The sequence below is a fragment of the Leucopleurus acutus genome, assembly GCF_964270905.1.
Source record: "Leucopleurus acutus genome assembly, chromosome: 13".
Lineage (NCBI taxonomy): Eukaryota > Metazoa > Chordata > Mammalia > Artiodactyla > Delphinidae > Leucopleurus > Leucopleurus acutus.
Window position 1 is genome coordinate 80610764 of NC_139155.1, and position 24634 is coordinate 80635397.

Sequence of the window (24634 nt, forward strand, 5' to 3'; positions counted from 1 at the left end):
AAAAGAATCCTAAAAAGTGATGAGCAAATGCAACAATTAAAATCATTCTCACTGCCAGTCTCTGTGAAAACTCCTCTTTCATTCAGCTCCACCTCTGAACATTTAATTCTTTTCACTGGTAACAGATCTGGCGTCAGTTTTTTCCAACGCAGTAGAACAGCATCTGCAATTTCCTTGGTGGTGTAAAGAGTGAGTAACAGTACAGGTAATCAATGTGTGTAAATAAAAACCTGTGATGCTGAAACAGGGAGGGGAGAAGTAGAAACTCAGAAATACCAGGTCCCTGGTGGCGATGGTGGCGTCCCAGAAAATTTCCCCCCAACCTCCAAATGAATTTTGTTAACTATATGTTTACAAAACTGCAGGGGCTTCTAAGTAATTTCATCACTGCATCTTTTCTATTGAATTTCTAAACAATGATGATCCAATACGTCCAGGGTCACCTACATCCAACAGGTGGGGTGAATTTCCAAAATGATGTTGGAGGTTTCACCCATAGGGCTGTCCCTGGCAGAATAAACAAATCCAACAGCAAGATCACATTGTAAGATATAAGATGAAGGGAGATCATTCTGATTCCAACCCCAAATTGCCACGGAAAGGGCAATTAAAGCTCTCCCACCCAAAGACAGGAATACTTCAATTCCATCTTCCTCATAAAAAATACACGGTTTTGTTTGCATGGACTTTTTTTTATGAGAATCTTAAGCATTCTGTCGGGGCATGAACAGAAGCTCATTTTATGCTCTAGAGATATATTTTGAACTACCAAAGGTAAAACAGCGTATCTTCAAATACAGTGAGCAATATAAACACAATCTAGGGGGAAAGGATCATGAGTAAATTAAAACAACAAATATTTATCGAGTGCCTGGGCCTTAATACTGAGAGGCCCCTATCGGAGAGCTCCCTGAGCTTTCTGTGAGAAGCAGAAAGATGCAATTACAGTCTTCCTGAAACATAAGCAATTAATCATACACTGCTTCAGATTAATTGCAATGCCTGAGAGCCCTCACATCATTCTGCCTTTGCCCCTGAGATCTTATTCCCTCACGTCCTTCCTGGTTTTTCAGATCATTGATTAGCACCCCAAGCAAGCTTTCATTCTGAGCCAGCTCGCCCACTGCTAACCAGAACTAGAACTCTCCACGCACCTCCGTCCAGTCCGACAGGTGACCTTCACCGTGCTGTGTGTGTCAAGGTTAAGCTGCCCACTAACCATACATCCTTTAACATTGGGCCTCCAATTCTGCCCTGTTCTTCGATGCTGGTACAAAACCTCCCAGCCCTGCTGGGCCATTTCAAATCCATCTGATGGCACATTCAACAGCTAGTGAGCTTTCTGCCTCTCCTCCCATTATCTAGATTGCTTTGGGGATGCAGAGCAAATTAGCCCAAAAGGTACAGCCAACACCACCAAAATCCAACCCCCAATTTTAATCCCAGCCACCAGGGAGAGAGGAAAGAAGGGTCCCCTCGGTCTCTTGCAACACAAACAGCTCTCTCAAATTCTATCGCAGCCCACAACGCTACCTCCCATCAAGTGCCCAGTTCCCCCCAGTTGTCTGAAATCTTTCCAGGAACATTACTGTCAAAATAGCACCCATGGGGAGACACTATCCAAGAATCTACATGACATCCCCTCAATTCAATATCTGAGCTACGAGCACAACAAATCAGGACTAAATGCTGCCAAGGGAAGATCAAATTCTGCTTGTTTTCTAAGTGGGCAGCGACCGATCACCCAACATTACCCCGAGAGGCTCCAAGTGAGGGAGCTGTGGCATCAGGGGAATAACACAGCCAGTCCAAGACCTTCCCAGGGAACTTGAACCTCTGAACGCAGAATGTCATCGGATCAGGAGAACGAAGCAAGACACTGAGCTCTGACACACAGAGGCTACTGCATTTTAGAGAAATTCCAGGAGGCTGGAAGCCAGGGACCTCCCCCCGCCCAACCCCATCCCCAAGTCCCAAGTGCCATACTAATGCGTTTTTCTTTAGCTTTTTCAAGAATGGAGAAAGACTGATCATGTCAAGAGGTTTACAGTAATATTTATACTTCCATTTTCTAGTCTCCCGGTTTGTTTTTTCCCTTGTGAAGCCCAGTTTCTGTGAATCAATGACTCGGCTACATCATACTCCCTCCTGGTGGCTCACAGTAACGGGGCTCTCTCTGGCTGCCAGTGCTTTGCCGGCTCAGAGGCTCAGCTGCCGGATTCCCCAGTCTTGCAGCAGACTTTGAGCTGAGCCAAGTACCATCTCTCCGTTAGAGCTCTGGTACAGCCACTTGCAGCTCAGGTAACCCCATCGGGAAGCCTTTAGCTCGTGAGAAACGGATTTTAGGATTCTTTCAATACTGCCAAGAGAGCAACCTCCATCCACCCACCTGAGAGATAGAGGGCTACACAGATGGAAAAATAGATAGACAGCTCATCTTAACCCTGCACGTTCCTCCCTTCACCGAGGCTCTGCACTGCTAGGTATCTCCCACTATCTCCTCCCCTCTAAAGAAGACCAAAGACTGAAAAACTAACCCAAAGTACTCGATTGACAATTATGATGCTATGGACAGGAAGAGGTACCTTGAACACAGCAAAATGAGAATATGAACAGTCTACCCCTCCCAAAGCCCAACCAGGTCAACTGCCTTCCAAACGCAAGCTGGTTAACAGCTTTCCTCCACTGCACTCCCCCCAGGCTGCCACTGCCACCGCCGCCACCTTTGGGCTCTATGCCTTGCATCAATGCAGGTCCCTTAGAAAAGTCAAAATTTCACTTACTCAGATCTACCAAGAATTCCCAGTGCCTTGCTATACGAAAACCCCACAAACGGCAGTTCTTCTCCTGAGAAACCTGAGGGGTTCAGCTGGCACGGAGAGGATGAAACCCACGAATTCTTCTCTGGTTCATCAAAATTGGAGGTGTCATCATCAGACTTGAGGGTGGGAACGAAGGGGGGAGGAGCTGGTTAAAGAAAAACAAGAAGGGGTGGGGGGGGGGAGAAAAATTCAGACGGATTCAACACTGTTGCGGAGAAGAAAATCGTCTCACTCCTTCAGCGTTCCCGATGGCACTGCAGCGCCTGCTTTCAATCTAGCTCACACACAGGCAGACCCAGCCTCTGCTCCGCTCTTACAGCAACAAGAGATTAACCCCTTCCCTGCCAACATGGCCACCAACCCGCAGACGGGCTGCCTTCCCTGCTGGGGTAAACTGAAGGGTAAACTCAAACAGGTCACTTGGTAGAACAAAAAGCACTTGGGGAACTCGTTTGAGCAAGCCACTCGTTCCTGATATTTCCAGAATGATGCCACAGAGCATCAGATGGCTGGTGCTGGTGTACTAGATGACCTAAACCTTTTTATTTCCTCTTCCAGACAGGTCCAAATTATTAATATTTAGTGCTAATCACTGGGATAAGATGGAATTTCTACATTTTGTGGATTAACTGGAGTGAGAGAAAAGAACAGGAGAGAGAGTTTGGGAGGCATGTAACTCATGTTAGGATAGCTCTGCAGTCTAGCCCATTCATATCCGGATGAGTATACTCGGAGCACTTATGTACCACTTTTTTTTCTTTTTTTTTTTAGTTCATTGTCCCTCCTCCCCAGCTCGATCATGCCCCTGAATCCGCCGCAGTTTAATCAGCATAACGAAATGCCAGCCAGATAAAGTTCTTCCCGCTGATGTACGGCACCCCTGTGCACTGACGGTGTGGATGGATGGCTGCGTCCTACCTCATTAAGGCATGACTCCTGGCTAAGGACGTCTTACATCTTCTCCACTTCCTGAGGACCTACTAAGCTCTCTCGGTCAGGGAGTTGGACACTCATTCATCGGTCACCAGGAAGCCGCCCACTGTGGTGGGCTCCCAGGGGTATAGCCAGCCAGAAGCGTTACCATGGCTGCGGGCTGAGGCGTCTGTGGTAGGTGGGCCGGGTAAGCTGGAGAGCCGGGCATCACATCCCCCGCAGTGCAGGCTTCATGCTCGCCACTCTGTGCGTGCGTGGTCTGGCGGCAACCCCGCCTGGCCACCTGCGTGGCAGGGGCCAGTGCTGATCTGAGAGACAGAGCAGCATGAGTCACGGCCAGAGCTCTGGAGAGCGCCCCCTAGGACAGCTGTCACAGCGCTTCCCAGCCCAGGCTTCTTTTTTAACTCCTTGCTTTCTGCACAAAAGCTGGGTGCCAGATAGGAGCAGCAGTCTATTTTCCGCTTATGGACTCCAAAGAATCTGGTTGTTTCCAAAGTTCCCCAATGACAACAACAACATCGGAAGCAGCAGGCAGCATCAGGAAGGAGACAAAGGTGAAGGGATGTGGAGCGGCCGGAGACGAAGCCAGAATGAGGAGGTCTGGCAGCTCCCGGGAAATGCAAAAAAGAACATTCTCAGAACTCAGGTGCGTTGAGATGTGGCAGGAGACTGAAAAACGTAAAATGTACACTTCCCGAAAATTATTTAACACCTCGAAGCTCTCAAGAGAATTTAAATCTTCCCTGTTAGTGTCAGAATCTACTTGCTTAACATGTTAAAAATTAGTTGATGGAAAGAAAAATTACATTGAATGCTTCAGCCCACCTCCCATGCGTACTTTCCATCAACATGGGCTCAAATCCAATCGGATTTCAATTACCCAGTATCTTTTTTTAAAGCAAAAAAAAAAAAAGAAAAAAAAACACCTTTTAATGGAAATTATACTTCATGAGGATAAAAAAGAGAGGTTTCCCATCCCAAAATAAGGAAACTCAGGTAAAGACTGAGGAAATGTATGGAAAGAGATTTGCAGATGCTATTAATATGGAAGCATCATGGCTGGTGGCACATACTTTGACTAAGTGGGTTCAAACCACAGCTCCACCACTTACCAGCACTGTGACCTTGGGAAAGTGCCTTAACCTCTCTGAGCCTCAGTTTCAACATATAGATAATTTCCTCAAAGGGCTGCTGGGAGGTTTAAATGCAAGAAATCTATATAAACTGCTTACTGGTACAGCTCTTAGCATACAGGAAACACTCCATAAAGACTACTTGCTATTAGGGCAGGAATAAAGAGGCAGACATAGAGAATGGACTTGAGGACTTGGGGTGGGAGGGAGAAGCTGGGGCAAAGCAAGAGCAGCATAGACATATTTACACTACGGAATGTAAAACAGTTGGCTGATGGGAAGCAGCAGCATAGCAAAGGGAGACTGACTCCGTGCTTTGCGATGACCTAGAGGGGTGGGATAGGCAGAATGGGAAGGAGGCCCAAGAGGGAGGGGATTTGCTTTGTTGTGCAACAGAAACTAACACAGTATTGTGAAGCAATTATACTCCAATAAAGATCGATGAAAAAAAAAAAAGACTACCTGCTGCTGTTATTGCCCACATGGCAGATGTTTATGACAGATCCTGCAGTCAGAAGGCTAGTGAGGCACAGCAGAGTCTGTGTTGAGTATTCTTTCCTGCACAAGACACAGACACTCACGTGGATGTTTGTGTTAATCGTACCATTTCATTCTTAGCAGAAGTTTAATTCCCTTTCCACTATATACTAATTTATCTTCGGAAGACTGAAATAGAATTCCATTTCTGAGTGAGGAGTATGATTAATATAGGGGCAGGAGCCACCCTCTGTGAAATAACTATGACTGAGAAATTCCGTACTATAAATAAGATCCCTCTTTAAAACTCCATCACAATCAAGGCTAGCCCATGTAGTCGAGACAAGATAAAGGGCCAGGTAATCTTCAATAAGAGGGAGAAGTCAACATGAAATGCCCCAGCTGGTAATAAGCGAGATACTCACAGGACAGATGAAAAGCTAAGAATGTCAGAGCCTCTAGACAGGTAGTCAGTTGGGTACAATGGGAAAGTCTGAAAAGAGGGGCTTCTAGCGGCCACATTTCGGCAGGGAAAAGAGCCACGGCCTCAAGCCAAAGAGAAGTGGGGGAAGTGGAAATCCTCAACCTAAGAGAAAGTGATGGATGCTCACCCTTGCCCAGAGCCCTTTAGAAGAGAAACAGGGCAGCTATTAAAACTGTAGCCCCAGGTAGGGTGTCTGCGTTTACAGTATCCTACATGGTGAGGGAACTATAAGCCAAGAAATTATCAGCAATATTGGTCCAGGATCCCTTAGGGCACTGGCAGATGTAAGTGGAGAAGAATCTGTAGGACCACGTTCACAACACAGGGCACACAAGACTCCTTCTCTCCCTCCCTCCCTCCCTCTCTCATTCCAACACACACACACACACACACACACACACACACACACACACACACAAACACACACACACACACACTCCCAACTAGAAATGAGTTCACAATAAAAAGTAAAAACCAACAGCTACACATAACAAGAAAAAAGAAACCACCCAAACTACCATGAAGGAGCATCAGCAGATACAAAAGTGGGAGAATTAGCCCCCAAAAAACTGCAGATAAGAGAACAACCTAAAATGGACCATAAAATAAATTTTCATTCATGATCAAAGTAAATGAGTAGAAATTCTAATAAAAGAACAAGATACTCTGGAGAAAAGACAAAGCACATTTGAAAGGAACCAAATGGAACTTTTAAAAATGAAAAACATGATTGCTGAATTTAAAGTTTAAAACTCACTGGGTGCATTAAACAGACTAGACACAGCTAAAGAGAAAGCTGATGAACTAGCGGATAGATCTGAGGAAATCACATGGAACCATGCTTCACAAGGTGTGATCTGTAGACTTGCAGCATCAACAGCACCACCAGGGAGTTGGTTAGAAATACAGAATGGCAGGCCCTACACCATGCCCACTGAATCGGCACCTACATTCTAAAAAGATCCCCAGGTGATTTGTGAGCACACTGCAGTTGGAGAAGTGCTGATACAGAATGCAATACACAGAGACAAAGAGACAGGAGACAGAGAATGAGAAGGTTCAATGTACCTCTAATAGGAGCACTGGAAAGAGAATAGAGAACTAGCTCAAAATCTGGATGCCACATTTTAAAGGATTATATAATCTAAAGATTATCAAGTATGTGACCACATCTATCTTGGGGGATTAATTCTCCTCTTTCTTGTACCTTATGGAAAAAGTCCCTTTTTTGATCCTCATAAAACATGATTTTTTCTTGTTTTTTGCTTTAAAAATATATTAGTAGGTCACTGAAATAACTGGATTTGCATCTACGTTGATGGAGGTATTCAATGCACCTAAGAACATAGCATAGTGCCAGGCACATAGCAGGTGCATAATAAATACATGCTGAATAGATAACAAACCCAAAACAATTAAGAAAATGGGAAAAGGAACATACATATCGATAATTACCTTAAATGTAAATGGATTAAATGCTCCCACCAAAAGACATAGACTGGCTGAATGGATACAAGAACAAGACCCATATATATGCTGTCTATAAGAAACCCACTTCAGACCTCAGGACACATACAGACTGAAAGTGAGGGGGTGGAAAAAGATATTCCACGCAAATGGAAATCAAAAGAAAGCTGGAGTAGCAATTCTCATATCAGACAAACTAGACTTTAAAATAAAGACTATTACAAGAGACAAAGAAAGACACTACATAATGATCAAGGGATCGATCCAAGAAGAAGATGTAACAACTGTAAATATTTATGCACTCAACATAGGAGCACCTCAATACATAAGGTAAATACTAACAGCCATAAAAGGGGAAATCAACAATAACACAATCATAGTAGGGGACTTTAACACCCCACTTTCACCAATGGACAGATCATCCAAAGTGAAAATAAAAAGGAAATACAAGCTTTAAATGATACATTAAACAAGATGGACTTAATTGATATTTATAGAACATTCCATTCAAAAACAACAGAACACACATTTTTCTCAAGTGCTCATGGAACATTCTCCAGGATAGATCATATCTTGGGTCACAAATCAAGCCTTGGTAAATTTAAGAAAACTGAAATCATAACAAGTATCTTTTCCGACCACAACGCTATGAGACTAGATATCAATTACAGGAAAAGATCTGTAAAAAATACAAACATATGGAGGCTAAACAATACACTACTTAATAACCAAGTGATCACCGAAGAAATCAAAGAGGAAATCAAAAAATACCTAGAAACAAATGACAATGGAGACACGAGGACCCAAAACCTATGGGATGCAGCAAAAGCTGTTCTAAGAGGGAAGTTTATAGCAATATATTCCTACCTTAATAAACAGAAAACATCTCAAATAAACAATCTAACCTTGCACCTAAAGCAATTAGAGAAATAAGAACAAAAAAACCTCAAAGTTAGCAGAAGGAAAGAAATCATAAAGATCAGATCAGAAATAAAGGAAGGAAACGATAGCAAAGATCAATAAAACTAAAAGCTGGTTCTTTAAGATAAACAAAATTGATAAACCATTAGCCAGACTCATCAAGAAAAAAAGGGAGAAGACTCAAATCAATAGAATTAGAAATGAAAAAGGAGAAGTAACAACTGACACTGCAGAAATACAAAGGATCATGAGAGATTACTAAAGCAACTCTATGCCAATAAAATGGACAACCTGGAATGGACAAATTCTTAGAAATGCACAACCTGCCGAGACTGAACCAGGAAGAAATAGAAAATATGAACAGACCAATCACAAGCACTGAAATTGAAACTGTGGTTAAAAATCTTCCAACAAACAATAGCCCAGGACCAGATGGCTTCACAGGTGAATTCTATCAAACATTTAGAGATGAGCTAACACCTATCCTTCTCAAACTCTTTCAAAATATAGCAGAGGGAGGAACACTCCCAAACTCATTCTACGAGGCCACCATCACCCTGATACCAAAACCAGACAAAGATGTCACAAAGAAAGAAAACTACAGGTCAATATCACTGATGAATATACGTGCAAAAATCCTCAACAAAATACTAGCAAACAGAATCCAACAGCACATGAAAAGGATCATACACCATGATCAAGTGGGGTTTAACCCAGGAATGCAAGGATTCTTCAATATATGCAAATCAATCAATGTGATACACCATATTAACAAACTGAAGGAGAAAAACCATATGATTGTCTCAACAGATGCAGAGAAAACTTTTAACAAAATTCAACACCCATTTATGATAAAACCCTGCAGAAAGTAGGCATAGAGGGAACTTTCCTCAACATAATAAAGGCCATATATGACAAACCCACAGCCAACATCGTTCTCAATGGTGAAAAACTGAAACCATTTCCTCTAAGATAAGGAACAAGACAAGGCTGCCCATTCTCACCACTACTATTCAATATAGCTTTGGAAGTTTTCGCCACAGCAATCAGAGAAGAAAAAGAAATAAAAGGAATCCAAATCAGAAAAGAAGAAGTAAAGCTGTCACTGTTTGCAGATGACATGATGCTCTACATAGAGAATCCTAAAGATGATACCAGAAAACTACTAGAGCTAATCAATGAATTTGGTAAAGTAGCAGGATACAAAATTAATGCACAGAAATCTCTTGCATTCCTATACACTAATGATGAAAAATCTGAAAGTGAAATTAAGAAAACACTCCCATTTACCACTGCAACAAAAAGAATAAAATATCTAGGAATAAACCTACCTAAGGAGACAAAAGACCTGTATGCAGAAAATTATAAGACACTGATGAAAGAAATTAAAGATGATGCAAACAGATGGAGAGATATACCATGTTCTTGGATTGGAAGAAGCAACATTGTGAAAATGACTCTACTACCCAAAGCAATCTACACATTCAATGCAATCCCTATCAAACTACCAATGGCATTATTCACAGAACTGGAACAAAAAATTTCACAATTTGTATGGAAACACAAAAGACCCCGAAGAGCCAAAGCAATCATGAGAACAAAAAAAAGAGCTGGAGGAATCAGGCTCCCTGACTTCAGACTATACTACAAAGCTACAGTATGGTACTGGCACAAACACAGACATATAGATCAATGGAACAGGATAGAAATCCCAGAGATAAACCCACGTACATATGGTGACCTTATCTTTGATAAAGGAGGCAAGAATATACAGTGCAGAAAACACAGTCTCTTCAATAAGTGGTGCTGGGAAAATTGGACAGCTACATGTAAAAATATGAAATTAGAACACTCCCTAACACCACACAGAAAAATAAACTCAAAATGGATTAAAGACCTAAATGTAAGGCCAGACACTATCAAACTCTTAGAGGAAAACATAGGCAGAACACTCTATGACATAAATCACAGCAAGATCCTTTTTGACCCACCTCCTAGAGAAATGGAAATAAAAACAAAAATAAACAAATGGGACCTAATGAAACTTCAAAGCTTTTGCACAGCAAAGGAAACCATAAACAAGACCAAAAGACAACCCTCAGAATGGAAGAAAATATTTGCAAATGAAACAACAAAGGATTAATCTCCAAGATTTAAAAGCAGCTCATGCAGCTCAATAACAAAAAAACAAACAAGCCAATCCAAAAATGGGCAGAAGAGCTAAATAGACATTTCTCCAAAGAAGATATACAGATTGCCAACAAACACATGAAAGAATGCTCAACATTATTAATCATTAGAGAAATGCAAATCAAAACTACAATGAGATATCATCTCACACCAGTCAGAATGGCCATAACCAAAAAATCTAGAAACAATAAATGCTGGAGAAGGTGTGGAGAAAAGGGAACACTCTTGCACTGTTGGTGGGAATGTAAATTGATACAGCCACTATGGAGAACAGTACGGAGGTTCCTTAAAAAACTACACATAGAACTACCATATGACCCAGCAATCCCACTACTGGGCATATACCCTGAGAAAACCGTAATTCAAAGAGTCATGTACCAAAATGTTCATTGCAGTTCTATTTACAATAGCCAGGACATGGAAGCAACCTAAGTGTCCATCATCGGATGAATGGATAAAGAAGATGTGGCACATATATACAATGGAATATTACTCAGCCATAAAAAGAAACGAAATTGAGATATTTGTAGTGAGGTGGATGGACCTAGAGTCTGTCATACAGAGTGAAGTAAGTCAGAAAGAGAAAAACAAATACTGTATGCTAACACATATATATGGAATCTAAGGAAAAAAAATAAAAAGGTCATGAAGAAACTAGGGGCAAGATGGGAATAAAGATGCAGACCTACTAGAGAATGGACTTGAGGATATGGGGGAGGGGGAAGGGTAAGCTGTGACAAAGTGAGAGAGTGGCATGGACATATATACACTACCAAATGTAAAATAGATAGCTAGTGGGAAGCAGCCGCATAGCACAGGGATATCAGCTTGGTGGTTTGTGACCACCTAGAGGGGTGCGACAGGGAGGGTGGGAGGGAGGGAGACCTAAGGGGGGAGAGATATGGGAACACATGTATATGTATAACTGATTCATTTTGTTATAAAGCAGAAACTAACACACCATTGTAAAGCAATTATACTCCAATAAAGGTGTTAAAAAAAAAAACTACAATGAGATATCATCTCACACTGGTCAGAATGGCCATCATCAAAAAATCTAGAAACAATAAATGCTGGAGAAGGTGTGGAGAAAAGGGAACACTCTTGCACTGTTAGTGGGAATGTAAATTGATACAGCCACTGTGGAGAACAGTATGGAGGTTCCTTAAAAAACTACGAATAGAACAACCGTGTGACCCAGCAATCCCACTACTGGGCATATACCCTGAGAAAACCATAATTCAAAAAGAGTCATGTACCAAAATGTTCATTGCAGTTCTATTTACAATAGCCAGGACATGGAAGCAACATAAGTGTCCATCAACAGATGAATGGATAAAGAAGATGTGGCACATGTATACAATGGAATATTACTCAGCCATAAAAAGAAACGAAATTGAGTTATTTGTAGTGAGGTGGATGGACCTAGAGTCTGTCATACAGAGTGAAGTAAGTCAGAAAGAGAAAAACAAATACTGTATGCTAACACATATATATGGAATCTAATTTAAAAAAAAAAGGTCATGAAGAACCTAGGGGCAAGACGGGAATAAAGATGTAGACCTACTAGAGAATGGACTTGAGGATATGGGGAGGGGGAAGGGTAAACTGGGACAAAGTGAGAGAGTGGCATGGACATATATACACTACCAAACGTAAAACAGATAGCTAATGGGAAGCAGCCGCATAGCACAGGGAGATCGGCTCGGTGCTTTGTGACCAGCTAGAAGAGTGGGATAGGGAGGGTGGGAGGGTGGGAGGGAGGGAGACGCAAGAGGGAAGAAATATGGGGATATATGTATATGTAAAACTGATTCACTTTGTTATAAAGCAGAAACTAACACACCATTGTAAAGCAATTATACTCCAATAAAGATGTTAAAAAAAAAGATATATAATTAAACAACTAGAAAATGGCTCTTGCAAAGAGTGCACCTGGCATAATACAGGCCATGAAGAAGTTACTGGATGTTTGAGTTAAATGAAGAGGCTTTAGAAGTAGAGATTGTTCTGTCTGAAAAATATGTTAATGAGTGCCTATATTAATGTTTCCTGATAGAGTATAATGAAATCACCATCTCACCCCCACAACATGCTCACTACATTCAATAATGACAAATAAGAAGTCATACATTAAGATCTGTTCATTAGTAAAAGCCACTAAAAAAAAAAAAAGGAAAAAACCTTTCCCTATATACATTTTAAATAAATCAGCCTATGCTTGAGGTCACATCAGGGCACATTTTCCTCAGTGACAGGGGCTATACAAGTACATTCTGGAGGGTCCCCCTCGCCCCCCATTTATAAGATAGATGGCAGAACAAGGTTTTCAGAAACAAAGAGCTATTTTAAGAACTGTAGTTAATCTCCCTCCTATAAATTCTCTCCTTTTTAAAATCCTGACATTCATTAGAAGCTTGGGGGGTGGGTGCGAAATGTATTGTCTTCAAAACTATTCACGAAGGAAAAAAAAAAAAAACAAGGAAAGGAGAGGCAAATGGATTCATCCTCTTGGCCCTACTTCTTTCTAACACGCTCCACTGAGCTCCATTTTTCCCATTCAAACTTTTAACTTCTCGGCATACCAAACATGAATATTAAAAACGCAAAAGATTTTTCTAATTTTGGTCTAGGGTTGATCATCTGCTTTCCCCGCGGTAACACAATCTCCATGAAGCGAAAGACGACGCTGTGTTCACCATTATACACCTAACACCTAGAACAGTACCCATCTGTCCTGATTCAAGGGTTCATATCTATATTGTGAAAGGAATGAATCAACAACAAGAACCTTAGATGTGGGATAATTTCTTAGACCTAATGGGATAGTTCATGCCATACACCACTTCAAGGAACTCAGAGCACCCAATTTAGTCATGAAGAATTGGCACATTAAAAACAAAAACCTGAACCTAAATATAGCTCATAAAACTCCCATGATGTTCAATCATCACTATGGGTTATGGACACTGGTGCTGGGTTGTGTGTGGCAGAGTCAGAAGATGAATAACAGACAACATAGTGTCAGAAAAGACAAAGGCACATGAATAAATACCGTGTGATATCGAATCAGGACAGTGCCTGGAATGCAGTGGGCACTCAATGATATTAAATCAAAAACATTTTCAAGTTCATTCTATCTACCATGGTGTTCCACATCTTAAAAAATAAATAAAAAGTACCCAATTGATTAATTAGATACTACGTTCAAATCTAAAAGAAAGACTACCTAAATATTAGCTGTCTTCTAGTTCGTTAAAATCTGAGGCACCAATGTGATCGCACTTATCTACATGATGAAGACAGAACTGCAAAACAAGTGAAGAGGAGGCTGTTTGTGTCATTTAGAGGTCAAGATGAGGCTGTGAAAAGTGGAGAGTGTGTAAACAGAATGATGGCCATCGTGTGTTGCCGATGGGGATACACTGAGTTTTGTGTATTCCTGTGTCATGGAGGTGATTGAATCTCGCGAGTTAGTTAAATGATGTCTTCACGGGCTGGAGTGGGAATGAGTGCTACTTTAGAAAAGCCAGGGAACAGTAGCCCAAGAAAGCTGTGGGTAATGAGGCTGGGAAGTAAATGCAAGTGAAATCCTGGCTGGACCTTGAAGGGGGGAAATCCTAGACTGGATTGACAGAAGGGATTATTAGAGAGCGTTTAAGAGTGCTGGGCTGGTGTCAGTGCCTGAGACTGATAAGATCACTTCAACAGTGATGGTAGAAAGAGGTCGATGCTAGGAACTGCTAAAGGACAAGTCTACAATAGTTAACATGACAAATTCTATACTAAGGAAGTGATAACAGAAAGGCAGAGGACGTGGATTAACAGGAGGCATGGCAAAAAATGTGACAACTGATGCAAGAGCAGAGATTTTAGGAATATCAATGACTGACTCTTATGATAGGAACAACTGCACGAGAAAAAGGTTGCAATAGAAAAGGGGAGATATACAATATCGGAGATCTCATGGGAATGAACCAAGAGAATAAATTAGGGGACAGGCAAGTAGAGCTAGCTACTAAATACATAAGTAATTGAGCCCATGAGAACAGATTATATCTCCTGAGCCTCATGCAAGCCCTCGACTTTCTCCCCTCCACGTAGGAAGTGGTCAGATATAACTTGTCCAAACAGCCCACTGTATATGAAATGCAAAAAGAAGACAAATCGGATCCAGTTTCCAATAGACTTGAGTAAATAAAAAATTATCCCACATCTTTGCTTCCTAAAAGAGCCATAAAAAGACTTTAAGGTAATGTTCATTTGGCTGGTGATCAAGTTTTACAATGGTGTCTCCAAAGTAAATGAATAAGGAAGTTTTAGCATTACTAAAGGATGCTTCCATCCATCAATCTCAAGGATGCCAGGGCTTGGCTGCCAACAACTAAGCAGGTTTCCTCTCTGGGGGCAGATACAAGATCTCGATGGAGTTGTGTGCTGTCTGAATCTCGCCATTCTCAAAAGCCATGTTTCTACAGGCTGCTTAATATCGAGTTTTTGGTAAACTACTTATGTTTTCCCACAGAATTATACTTTTAGGGATGCTTCCTCTCAATTCTGGATAACACTTCCACCAGCCTTCTAACGTCATAGTGTCACTTTGTTTTTCCCCCTCCCTTTTGGTCTAGGTAAACAGCGACCTGGGAAACACCTACATAGGATGGAAACACTCAAAGAGAATCTTTTCAAACTGCAACTAGTCATGACCGTATTTCTCTGCAAAGCTGGGTGTGGATACATCCAGTGTGGGGCGCAGGTGGAGGCCCCCAGCGCACACTTGAACAATAGTTCATGGGCTTCCGTTTCCCGGGACCTGCTCGCTCTAGACCCCAACAACTTTCCCTTCCAGCACCTTCCCCCTTGAATTACCTACACTTAAGGACACATCAGATTAGATTCATTCTTTTCTACCCTCAAGACCTCTGTGGTATCCTTTCCTCCAACATTTGCGGGGGTGGGGGGTTTGTTTTTTTCCTCCAACATTTTTTAAATATAAGTTTTTATTATGAAAATTTTCGCATGCACCAAAGTGGTACGGGAGTAAAATGAACTCCTGCGTGCCCTCAACAGCTTGTAACATTCTTGTTTCATCTCATCCCCACCCCTATTTTATTTGCACGTGCGCCGATTATTAAAAGCAAACCCCAAAATAGCAAGTTATCAAAGAAACAACAAAAACTTATTTTCCAGAGGGGAAGAAAGATATGTTTCATATGAAAAGTACCATCCAAGTGCTGAAGGGAAAGAATACAAAGACCTAGGTACACAGCTCTAAACAGTTCCTAAAAAAAAAAAAAAACTACAATAAAAACAAGCAAACAGGGCTTCCCTGGTGGCGCAGTGGTTAAGAATCCGCCTGCCAATGCAGGTGACACGGGTTCGAGCCCTGGTTGGGGAAGATCCCACATGCCGCGGAGCAACTAAGCCCGTGCGCCACAACTACTGAGCCTACGCTCTAGAGCCCGCGTGCCACAACTACTGAAGCCCAGGTGCCTAGAGCCCGTGCTCCAGAACAAGAGAAGCCACCACAATGAGAAGCCCGCGCACTGCAAGGAAGAGTAGCCCCTGCTCGCCACAACTAGAGAAAGCCCATGCACAGGAATGAAGACCCAACGCGGCCAAAAATAAATAAATAAATAAATTTATTTTTAAAAAAAAAGCAAATACATGTATTTGTACATGCTAGATGGAGCACAAGGTAAAAGAATAAAGATATCCGTAGCTAACTCATACACAATGCTCATAAAAAGCAATGATGAAACAATCACTCATTCATCAAAAAATTATAATGGAGCAACTATTATTTCTCAGTCATGGTTCCAGGTGCTTGAAATGTATCTATGAAGCAAACAGAAAAAATGTTCCTACCTGTTTTCTACCATCCATCATTTTGAACCTAAGTGCCAATGGCTAAATGAGCATTCAAGTCACAGGGTAAAATAAGTATCTTTTTAACATTCAGAGATTCAAGAGATTTATCAACCACAGACTAAGTTGAAAGAATTATTAGAATATATATTCAGATGAATAAAAATGTAACCGCCCCCCCCCAAAAAAGCAAACCCCAGACGTCATAATTTCACCCACAGTTACTGCAGCAGATATCCCTAACTTGGGGTTTCTCAACTGTGGCACCACCGACATCCGGATTACAGAATGCTTTGTTGTAGAGAGCTGCCATGTGTATGGCAGGGTGTTTAGCAGCGTCCCTGACCTCTACCCACTAGATATGCCAATGCCCCCGCAAGTCATGGCAACCAAAAATGCCTCCAGACACTGCCAAATTGCCTCCAGTTAAGAACCACTGCTCTAACAGATAAGGACTTTTTAAAAGCCATGACCATAATACCTTCATCACACCCAAAAAATTAACAGTAACTCCTTAACATTATGTAATACCATGTTTTTGTTCAATTTTCTCCAGTTGTCCCCATAATATCTCTTTACATTTGATTTGTCTGACTCAGAATCCAACCAAGGTTCATACACTGATTTAGTTGGTATGTCTCAATCTATAATCACTGACTTTTTTTTTAAATAGTATTTATTGGTTTAAGAAACTGGATCACAATGTCCCTGTAGAATTTCCCACATTCTGGACTTGGTTGATTGTATCCTTGTGACATCATTTAACACGTTTCTCTGTCCCTCATGTTTTCTGGAAACTGGCAGTTAAAGCCAGGGCCATCTGTACACTCATATTCAACCTCTCTTGACGAGAATACTCCCCAGGATGTGTTGCCTACTTAGTAGTCCATGACATTAGAGGGCACACATGTCTGCTTATCTTTCTTTGTGTGATGTTAAGAATGATCCATGGGGTCCAGTGAGATCAGCCTGGTCGCTCCCCCATGAGGCTCCCTCCCATCTTTCACTACATATCTCAGCAACCATGGATGATCACGGCCTAGAATCATTATTTTATTGAGGGCTGAAAAATGGTGGTTTTCTAATTTCGTCATTCTTTCTACATCTATTAGCACATTAACAACTTGGTTACCCTGGAATATAGTTCAAATATGAAGGTGGGATAAATGCTTGGTCCTTTCCCTATACTTAGCAACATTCAGAGTACTGAGGTGGGTGGGGCCTTAGCAACCGCCAGAAGCGACCAATGAGGCTTCTTTTTTCAGTTGCCACTATGAACGAGTGAATCATATATGTCATGGGTTTCAAGCCACTGCAGTCTTTATGATGCTTATGTTGTCCCATCTTCGGCCAGGAGAAGCCCCTCTACTAGATACTCTTCTCAGAAAAGTCAACTCAGATTCTATTTTAGCTTTGGGGGCTACTTTCCAGTTTACAGGGGCGGGAAAAACACCACCCACCACCATCAGCCCCTAAGGAAGAAGCAAAGAGACAAATGTGGGGATATTCTATAAGACTACGACCTGGCTTCTTTGTCAAGTCAATGGCGTGGGGAAAAAATTATATATATATATATATTTTTTTTTAATTTAAAAAAATGTAAAAATGTAAGCCTAACTCCACAGCTAACTATACTCCAAGTTATGAGTGCCTTTAAATCCACACTGTCGGCGGGAATGTAAAATGACACAACCACTTAGAAAAGTTTGGCAGTTTCTTAAAAAGTGAAGCATACACCTACCATATGATCTGGCCATTCTAATCCTAGAGACTTACCCAAGAGACATGCATGCACATGTCCACAGACTTGCTCATAGAAGCTATATTTCAAAGAAACTCAAATGTCTATCAGCAGATGAATGGATAAACAAAATGTGGTATATCCATACAATGAACTATGACACGTGCTATAACATGGATGAATCTCAGAACAATGATGTTGAACGAAAGAAACCAGGCTAAATAAGAACATATTCTATGACTCAACTTATATAACGTTTAGAAAATACAAACTAAACTACAGGGAAAGGGAATTCCCTGGTGGACCAGTGGTTAGGACTCTGTGCTTTCACTCCATGCCTTCCCCAAATGAGGGACCAGGTTCGATCCCTGGTTGGGGAACTAAGGTCCCGCAAGCCATGCAATGCAGCCAAAAAAATTTAAAAATTAAAAAAATAAAGTACAGTGAGAGAAGGCAGATCAGTCATTGCCTGAGGTGACAGTGGGGGGAGGGTGGTAGGGAAGGGTTACAAAGGGGCACAAAGAAACTTGAGGCGGTGATGGTTGTTCATTATCCCGAGTGTGGTGATTTTTTCACAGGTATATACATATGTCAAAACTTAAACTGTGCACCTGAAATACATGTGCTTATTGTCGACCTATTATTTCTCAATAAAGCTGCTTCCAACCATTGGGACGGGAGAATATTTTGTCCCCAATCGTTTCCTGGTCTAAGGAGCTTCCACTCAGACTCCTTCACCCCATGAATGAACACATCTAGTCTCACCCCTTGACTCACTCCTCACCTAGGGAAGGAGGAACTCATCTGACTCCGCAGAGCTGGGCATTTATCGGGCTGTTGTACCAGAGACAGGGTTACCGTGCCTCAAAAGCAAGAAGCGGGCTCAGCGCTTCCTAGGTTACTGCCTACACCCAGGCCTGGCGGGCACTCGGCCAACGGACGGCTCTCGTCCTCCTTACCCACCAGGCGCACCGGGGCAAGGCCTCCCTGTCCATGAGAGAAGGCCCACCACGCTCCTCTGGTAGGGCATAAATTTACCGGAGACCCTCATCAAAGGCTTTTGAGTGCCCCCCCTTGCCAAGAGTAAAGTGGCTATTTTGGTCCCTGTGTGGCTATCGGTTCTTTGTGTGTGTCCTTTGTTAGTCAGAATTTTGAAGGCTACGAACAGTGGGTCTTGGTCCCCAAACTGCTGATGCTGTGGTTGAATGTTATCCTTTTCTTTCCATCCCCAGGGACCAACAGAGTCGGGCACTCTTTTCTAAAGTGAAGACACTGAAATTTGTTCCCAAACCCTCAGTGGTCATGAGCCACCTGGACCTCCCACTGGTCGTCGTCCAGCTCTGATCTCTTCTGACTCCTGCCAGCCTCCCTCTGTAGTTCTGTCCGAACTCTGCCCTCGGAAAATGAGTGTAAATGCAATCGCCGCACTTCACAGAATTGACTGGAAAGCTGGCTGTCGAACAGAGTCCCAGATGTTTAATATAATGTTGAATCTTTAGCCAAATCATTTCCATGTTTCCTGGAAAACCTTCCAAGCAAGTGAGAATTGAAGGGTTGAGGACTCCAATCTACAGGCTCTCTAACAAACCTATTCACCATTTCCCATCTTCTCCCAGGAAAGGCATGAATTTGCCACATTTAGAAATGATTTTCTGAAGTGGGATTTAGCACTGCAGCACTGGCTTACACTAAGAGGCACCATAAGACGCAGTCATAGGGAAATCCCCAGGGCACGTATTAGAGGGGTGCGCTCCACCACGTCACAAGGGGTCTCATTTTTGGGAACCCCATGTTGAAATTCCTCAGGGCTCAGTACCAGAAAACTGAGTCTTTTCTGAGCACACCATTCTGGATTTTTTTCTCATGGGACTGAAGCTCTTACAACTGTTCGTATTCTCCTTTTTGCTTTGGCCACTAGGAGGCTGAGGATCCCAAATCCATCCCGTCTATCAATGTAACAGGAATTTGTTTGTTTTTACCTTTAACCCTGACTCTATTTCCTTACCCTGACACTCCCTTCACCCAGATTTCTCCATTTATTTATTTTTCTCATTTTAGTATTGCAATTATCTCTAAAGTAAGCCATCTCAAGTTATCTTGGAATAAAGTGGAATATTACATATTTTTAACCTCTCTGGAGGTAGCTTCTAAATTCAAACTAGAGGGGGAGATTCTAGAATCCTAATCCATATGCATTTAGCTTTTTTTTTTTTTGGCCCCAATGTGTGGCTTGCAGGATCTTAGTTCCCTGACCAGGGATTGAACCCGGAGCCCCGGCAATGAAAGTGCCAAGTCCCAACCACTGGACCACCAGGAAATTCCCTGCTTTTAGCTTTTTTTAGCCTATTTTCTCTTATCAATAACTTACTCTATAAAATATAAAAATAAAAAAAATTAAAAAGCAGAACAATCCCCAAGAGACATGCAAATATTTCCCTGTATATCTCTTAGCCTGTAAGAGCTACTGACCACGTCCCCATTATTCCTTTTTTATGTTTTAGCAGGTGGTGCCCGCATGCTCCTGGTCCAGTAAATTGAGTTTCTGCCATCACTATACCATCCCCTTACCCTTCTACCCTCCTCTCCCTCATGCTGATCCCCCGAACACCCCCCAGTTCCCCTTCCTCATTTCCTCCAGCCCCTGAAGTGACTGGGTGGGTGTCGCACAGGGAGATACATTTAAAGGCCAACCCAGGTTAACAGAGAAGTACATCTGCTGTCCTCCTCCAACTAGCTTGGAAATCAAAACATGGCCAGAATCCAACTAGCTTAGAAATCAAAACATGGCAGGTGTGCAACTGCTAGAAACCCCAAAACAAGCAGACCTTTAAAAGGCTCGAAACCAACACACACACACACACACACACACACAAACACACACACACACACACAATGTACAAGTCACTGAGATAACGCTATTCTAAAAGCAGAACACCAAAAGAAATAAATGAAATATGCATGTCAAAACCATAAGGGGTTTTCATTTGAGAAGAGAGAACCACTCATCAGAACTCAATGTCAGGATGGCCAATTCAAAGTATAAACATGGTGGGATTGTACAAAGACTTCTCCTTCATTTATTTCAATGATGCAGGAAAACAGCCTGACAATAAAAACTCCGGAATTCTTAGGAGTCAGTATAACAATGCAGTTGAGTACAGACTATACTGGTGTTTATATTAGCATACAGAATGTCTTGGAAAGTTACACAAGAAATTGACAATAATGGTTCACTTTAGGGAGAGGCACTGGGCATGTGGTGGGAAGGAGACAATTTTTCACTATTTAACCTTCTGTGTTGCTTGATTTTTTTTTTTTTTTTATCATGGACTGTACTGCTTTTTCAAATAAATTTTTAAAAAGCAAATTGAACTTGGGAATTCCCTAGCGGTCCAGTGGTTAGGACGTTCTCACTGCCAAGGGCCTGGGTTCAATCCCTGGTCAGGGAACTAAGATCCCACTAGCTGCACGGCACGGCCCAAAAAAAAGCAAAGTGAATTTGGAGTCAGGGAGACCTGAGTTAGACTCCTACCACTGCCAACTACTGGTTCAACTACTGGCCCTTTGCCAGTGGCTTCATCTCTTTAGGCCTCAGTATCCTCATCTGTACTGTGGGCCCAAATATAGTGTCTGCCTCATAGAGGTTTTAGGAGGAGTAAATACGACAATAATATGCATAGTGTGCTTTGCAGGGCCCCTAGGCACATAGTAGGTACTCAGTAAAGGGCACGGCAATATAATACACACCTAAAAAGTGATGAAGGAAATGTAATCCATCATTAATTGAAAGTAAATATTATACCGATTACCTTGTAATAACCTATGATAGAACATAATCTGCAAAAATACTGAATCACTATGCTGTACACCGGAAACCAACACAACATTGCAAACCAAAATATACTTCAATTAAAAAGAAAAAAAGTAAATATGGGACAAGAGTAATGGTGGGGGCAGTGGGTAGAAGGCATACAAATGCCTTTTATACAACCACCTATTTGCTATAAGTTAAACCACCATCTCGAAAGATATGAAGGATGTACAGTCCATCTGAAAGAAAAGCTTTAAATTCATCAAAAGCATAGCCTAAAATCCAGCATTTCCAAGCATTTCCATCCACCCGGGAAGTCCTTAGCCAAAAAGCGGTCTCCCCTTACCCTGAGCCCAGTGGAAAAAATGAGGAGAACCCAGCCAAGATGCGCAAGAAACTCTCAGGCTGACAGATCTCGTTCTCTCCTTTTGCAGGGCTTCACAAATGCTACACACAGAAATTTTATTCCTAGGGATCTTACTGAAGTGCAGCTTCTGACTCAGCAGGTCTGGGGTGGAGGGGAGCCTGAGTCTGCATCTCTAACAAGCTCCCAGGTGATATCGGTGATGCTGATGCCACTCGTCCATGGACCACACTCAGTGAAGCAGGGTCCCCCTGACCCCAGACTACAGTTCCACTGCTGGTTAGCAATGGCAGTCTTGAGTGACTCTGATTACTGTGATATTCTCTCTCCTGGTAACTATCTGACCAATTCTTCTAAAACAATGGTTCTCAACTAGGAGCGGCTGTACCCACCAAGGGACACTGGGCAAATGTCTGGAGACATTTTGGGTTGCCACAGTGGGCAGAGTGCTACTGGCATCTGTGGGTGCTGCTAAACATCCTGCAATTCACAGAACAGTCTCTGAACAAATAATTACCTGGTCCTCAATGTCAACAGTGTCGAGGTTGAGAAACTACATAACCTAGAATAAACAGAAAACATGAATCAAGTCCTCTCAATTCATCTTGAGACTATAAATCACAATTTTAGAAGTGAGGACTTCCCTGTGGCGCAGTGGTTAAGTGTCCACCGGCCAATGCAGGGGACACGAGTTCGAGCCCTGGTCCGGGAAGATCCCACATGCCACAGAGCAACAAAGCCCGTGCACCACATCTACTGAGCCTGCGCTCTAGAGCCCATGCGCAATAACTACTGAGCCTGCATGCCACAACTACTGAAGCCCACACGCCTAGAGCCTGTGCTCCACAGAGAAGCCACCGCAATGAGAAGCACGTGCACCACAACAAAAAGTAGTCCCCACTCGCAGCAACTAGAGAAAGCCCGCGCGCAGCAACGAAGACCCAATGCAGCCAAAAATAAATAAATAAAATATAAAGAAAGAAAGAAAGAAAACAGCTTTATAAAAAAAAAAAATTTTAGAAGTGAGTCATCGATCCAACGTGGTCCTTTCCCAGGCTAGATCTGAGGCATGGGGAGGGTAATAGATTAGCAGAAAGAAGGGGATGCTGTATATGGGGAAGGGGTCACTGGGTCACAGTCTACATTTTGTTTAAGATCAAGCATATGTGGTTCAGTAAGCCAGTGGGTGACCTACTAAGCATTCAACTTTCTACTTTTTTCGTTTTTTGGCCACACCACACAGCTTGCAGGATCTTAGTTCCCCAACCAGTGATTGAACTTGGGCCCACGGCAGTGAAAGTGCAGAGTCCTAACCACTGGACCACCAGGGAGTTCCCAAACTTCCTACCATTATGTGGTATGGCAATTTAAACAGGACTACAGCTCTGTTTAAGCAAGGGACCTATAACTTAGACTGTACGTTCCCTGAAAGCAGGGGTGTATCCAAATTTATTCATCAATAGAGCTACAGCACCTAACACAGCACACAGCACTTAGCACTTAGCATGTAGCACTCAGATATCATGAAGAATCTTGTAGATTCAGAATTGCTACAAATTCCAAATGTGCTTGAACAGACACAGAGACTAAAGAGCGGTTTATTATTTGTCATCAACACAAACGTGATTAATAACAATTATTTACGCTAAGGCATGCATGGTATTGCTCTAAGAGCACGGGCTCTATCTAGAACCACCCAGACCTCAACCCAAATCTAGACCCTCTCTCTCACTTGCTGTATGACCTGGGACAAGTTACCACAGTGTACATATCTGTAGAATGGGTACAATAATTCTTACCTCTGAATTGTTCTGAAGTAACGTAGCATAATATACTTAAATACCTGGTGGTTGTCACCAAACAGTTGCTACTTAACCAGTGTTTCCTATCAGACTGAAGGACGAAATAAAACACCCAGTGAGTCTCACGGTGCTGATTTCTACACGCAACAATAAGTGAGAATTTCACCCGAGGCTAGGAAGCCATAGACTCCCTTTCCTTTAAACCAAAGGCCATCATCCCTCAGGTTTATAGAGTGATCACAGGGTTGTGCATCTGAGGTTTCACTACAGCCATTCGGGGGCCAGGTAGTGAATAATGATCAACGACAAAGGAAGCTCTTCAGCAGGGGAAAATCTCAAGGCAGATCAGCACACGACCACCACTGAGTCACTACCGGATGGAAATGAAACGTACTCTCTGTAACAAATGCTAAGGACCTGGAAACTCAAGAGTGATTTTGCAAGAACTGTGCCTTTCTGAGAAGAGTGAAAGGAAGATGATTCAAGAGAAGAAGGCCGAGTCATAAGCAACAGACAAAACAAGTTCTCTAGAGCATTAGCCATAGATGCTCTAGGAAACAACCTACAATCAACACTCTCATTAAGCGTTTCTCACTGTCAAGACTTGGCTGGTTTGGATGA

General features: G+C 42.3%; 1 protein-coding gene across 3 annotated transcripts in view; it reads right to left on the reverse strand.

Annotated features, from left to right (window-relative positions):
- The window catches only part of CIT (citron rho-interacting serine/threonine kinase), a gene marked incomplete at its 5' end in the record, with an annotated part of 169926 nt that overhangs the window by 98937 nt on the left and 46355 nt on the right, over positions 1-24634 (reverse strand). For all 3 annotated transcript variants that reach the window (XM_082852595.1, XM_082852596.1, XM_082852594.1), the window contains one exon: positions 2784-2967. In XM_082852595.1, coding sequence (XP_082708721.1) covers positions 2784-2967 — 184 coding nt within the window. The remainder of the gene's footprint in view (positions 1-2783; positions 2968-24634) is intronic.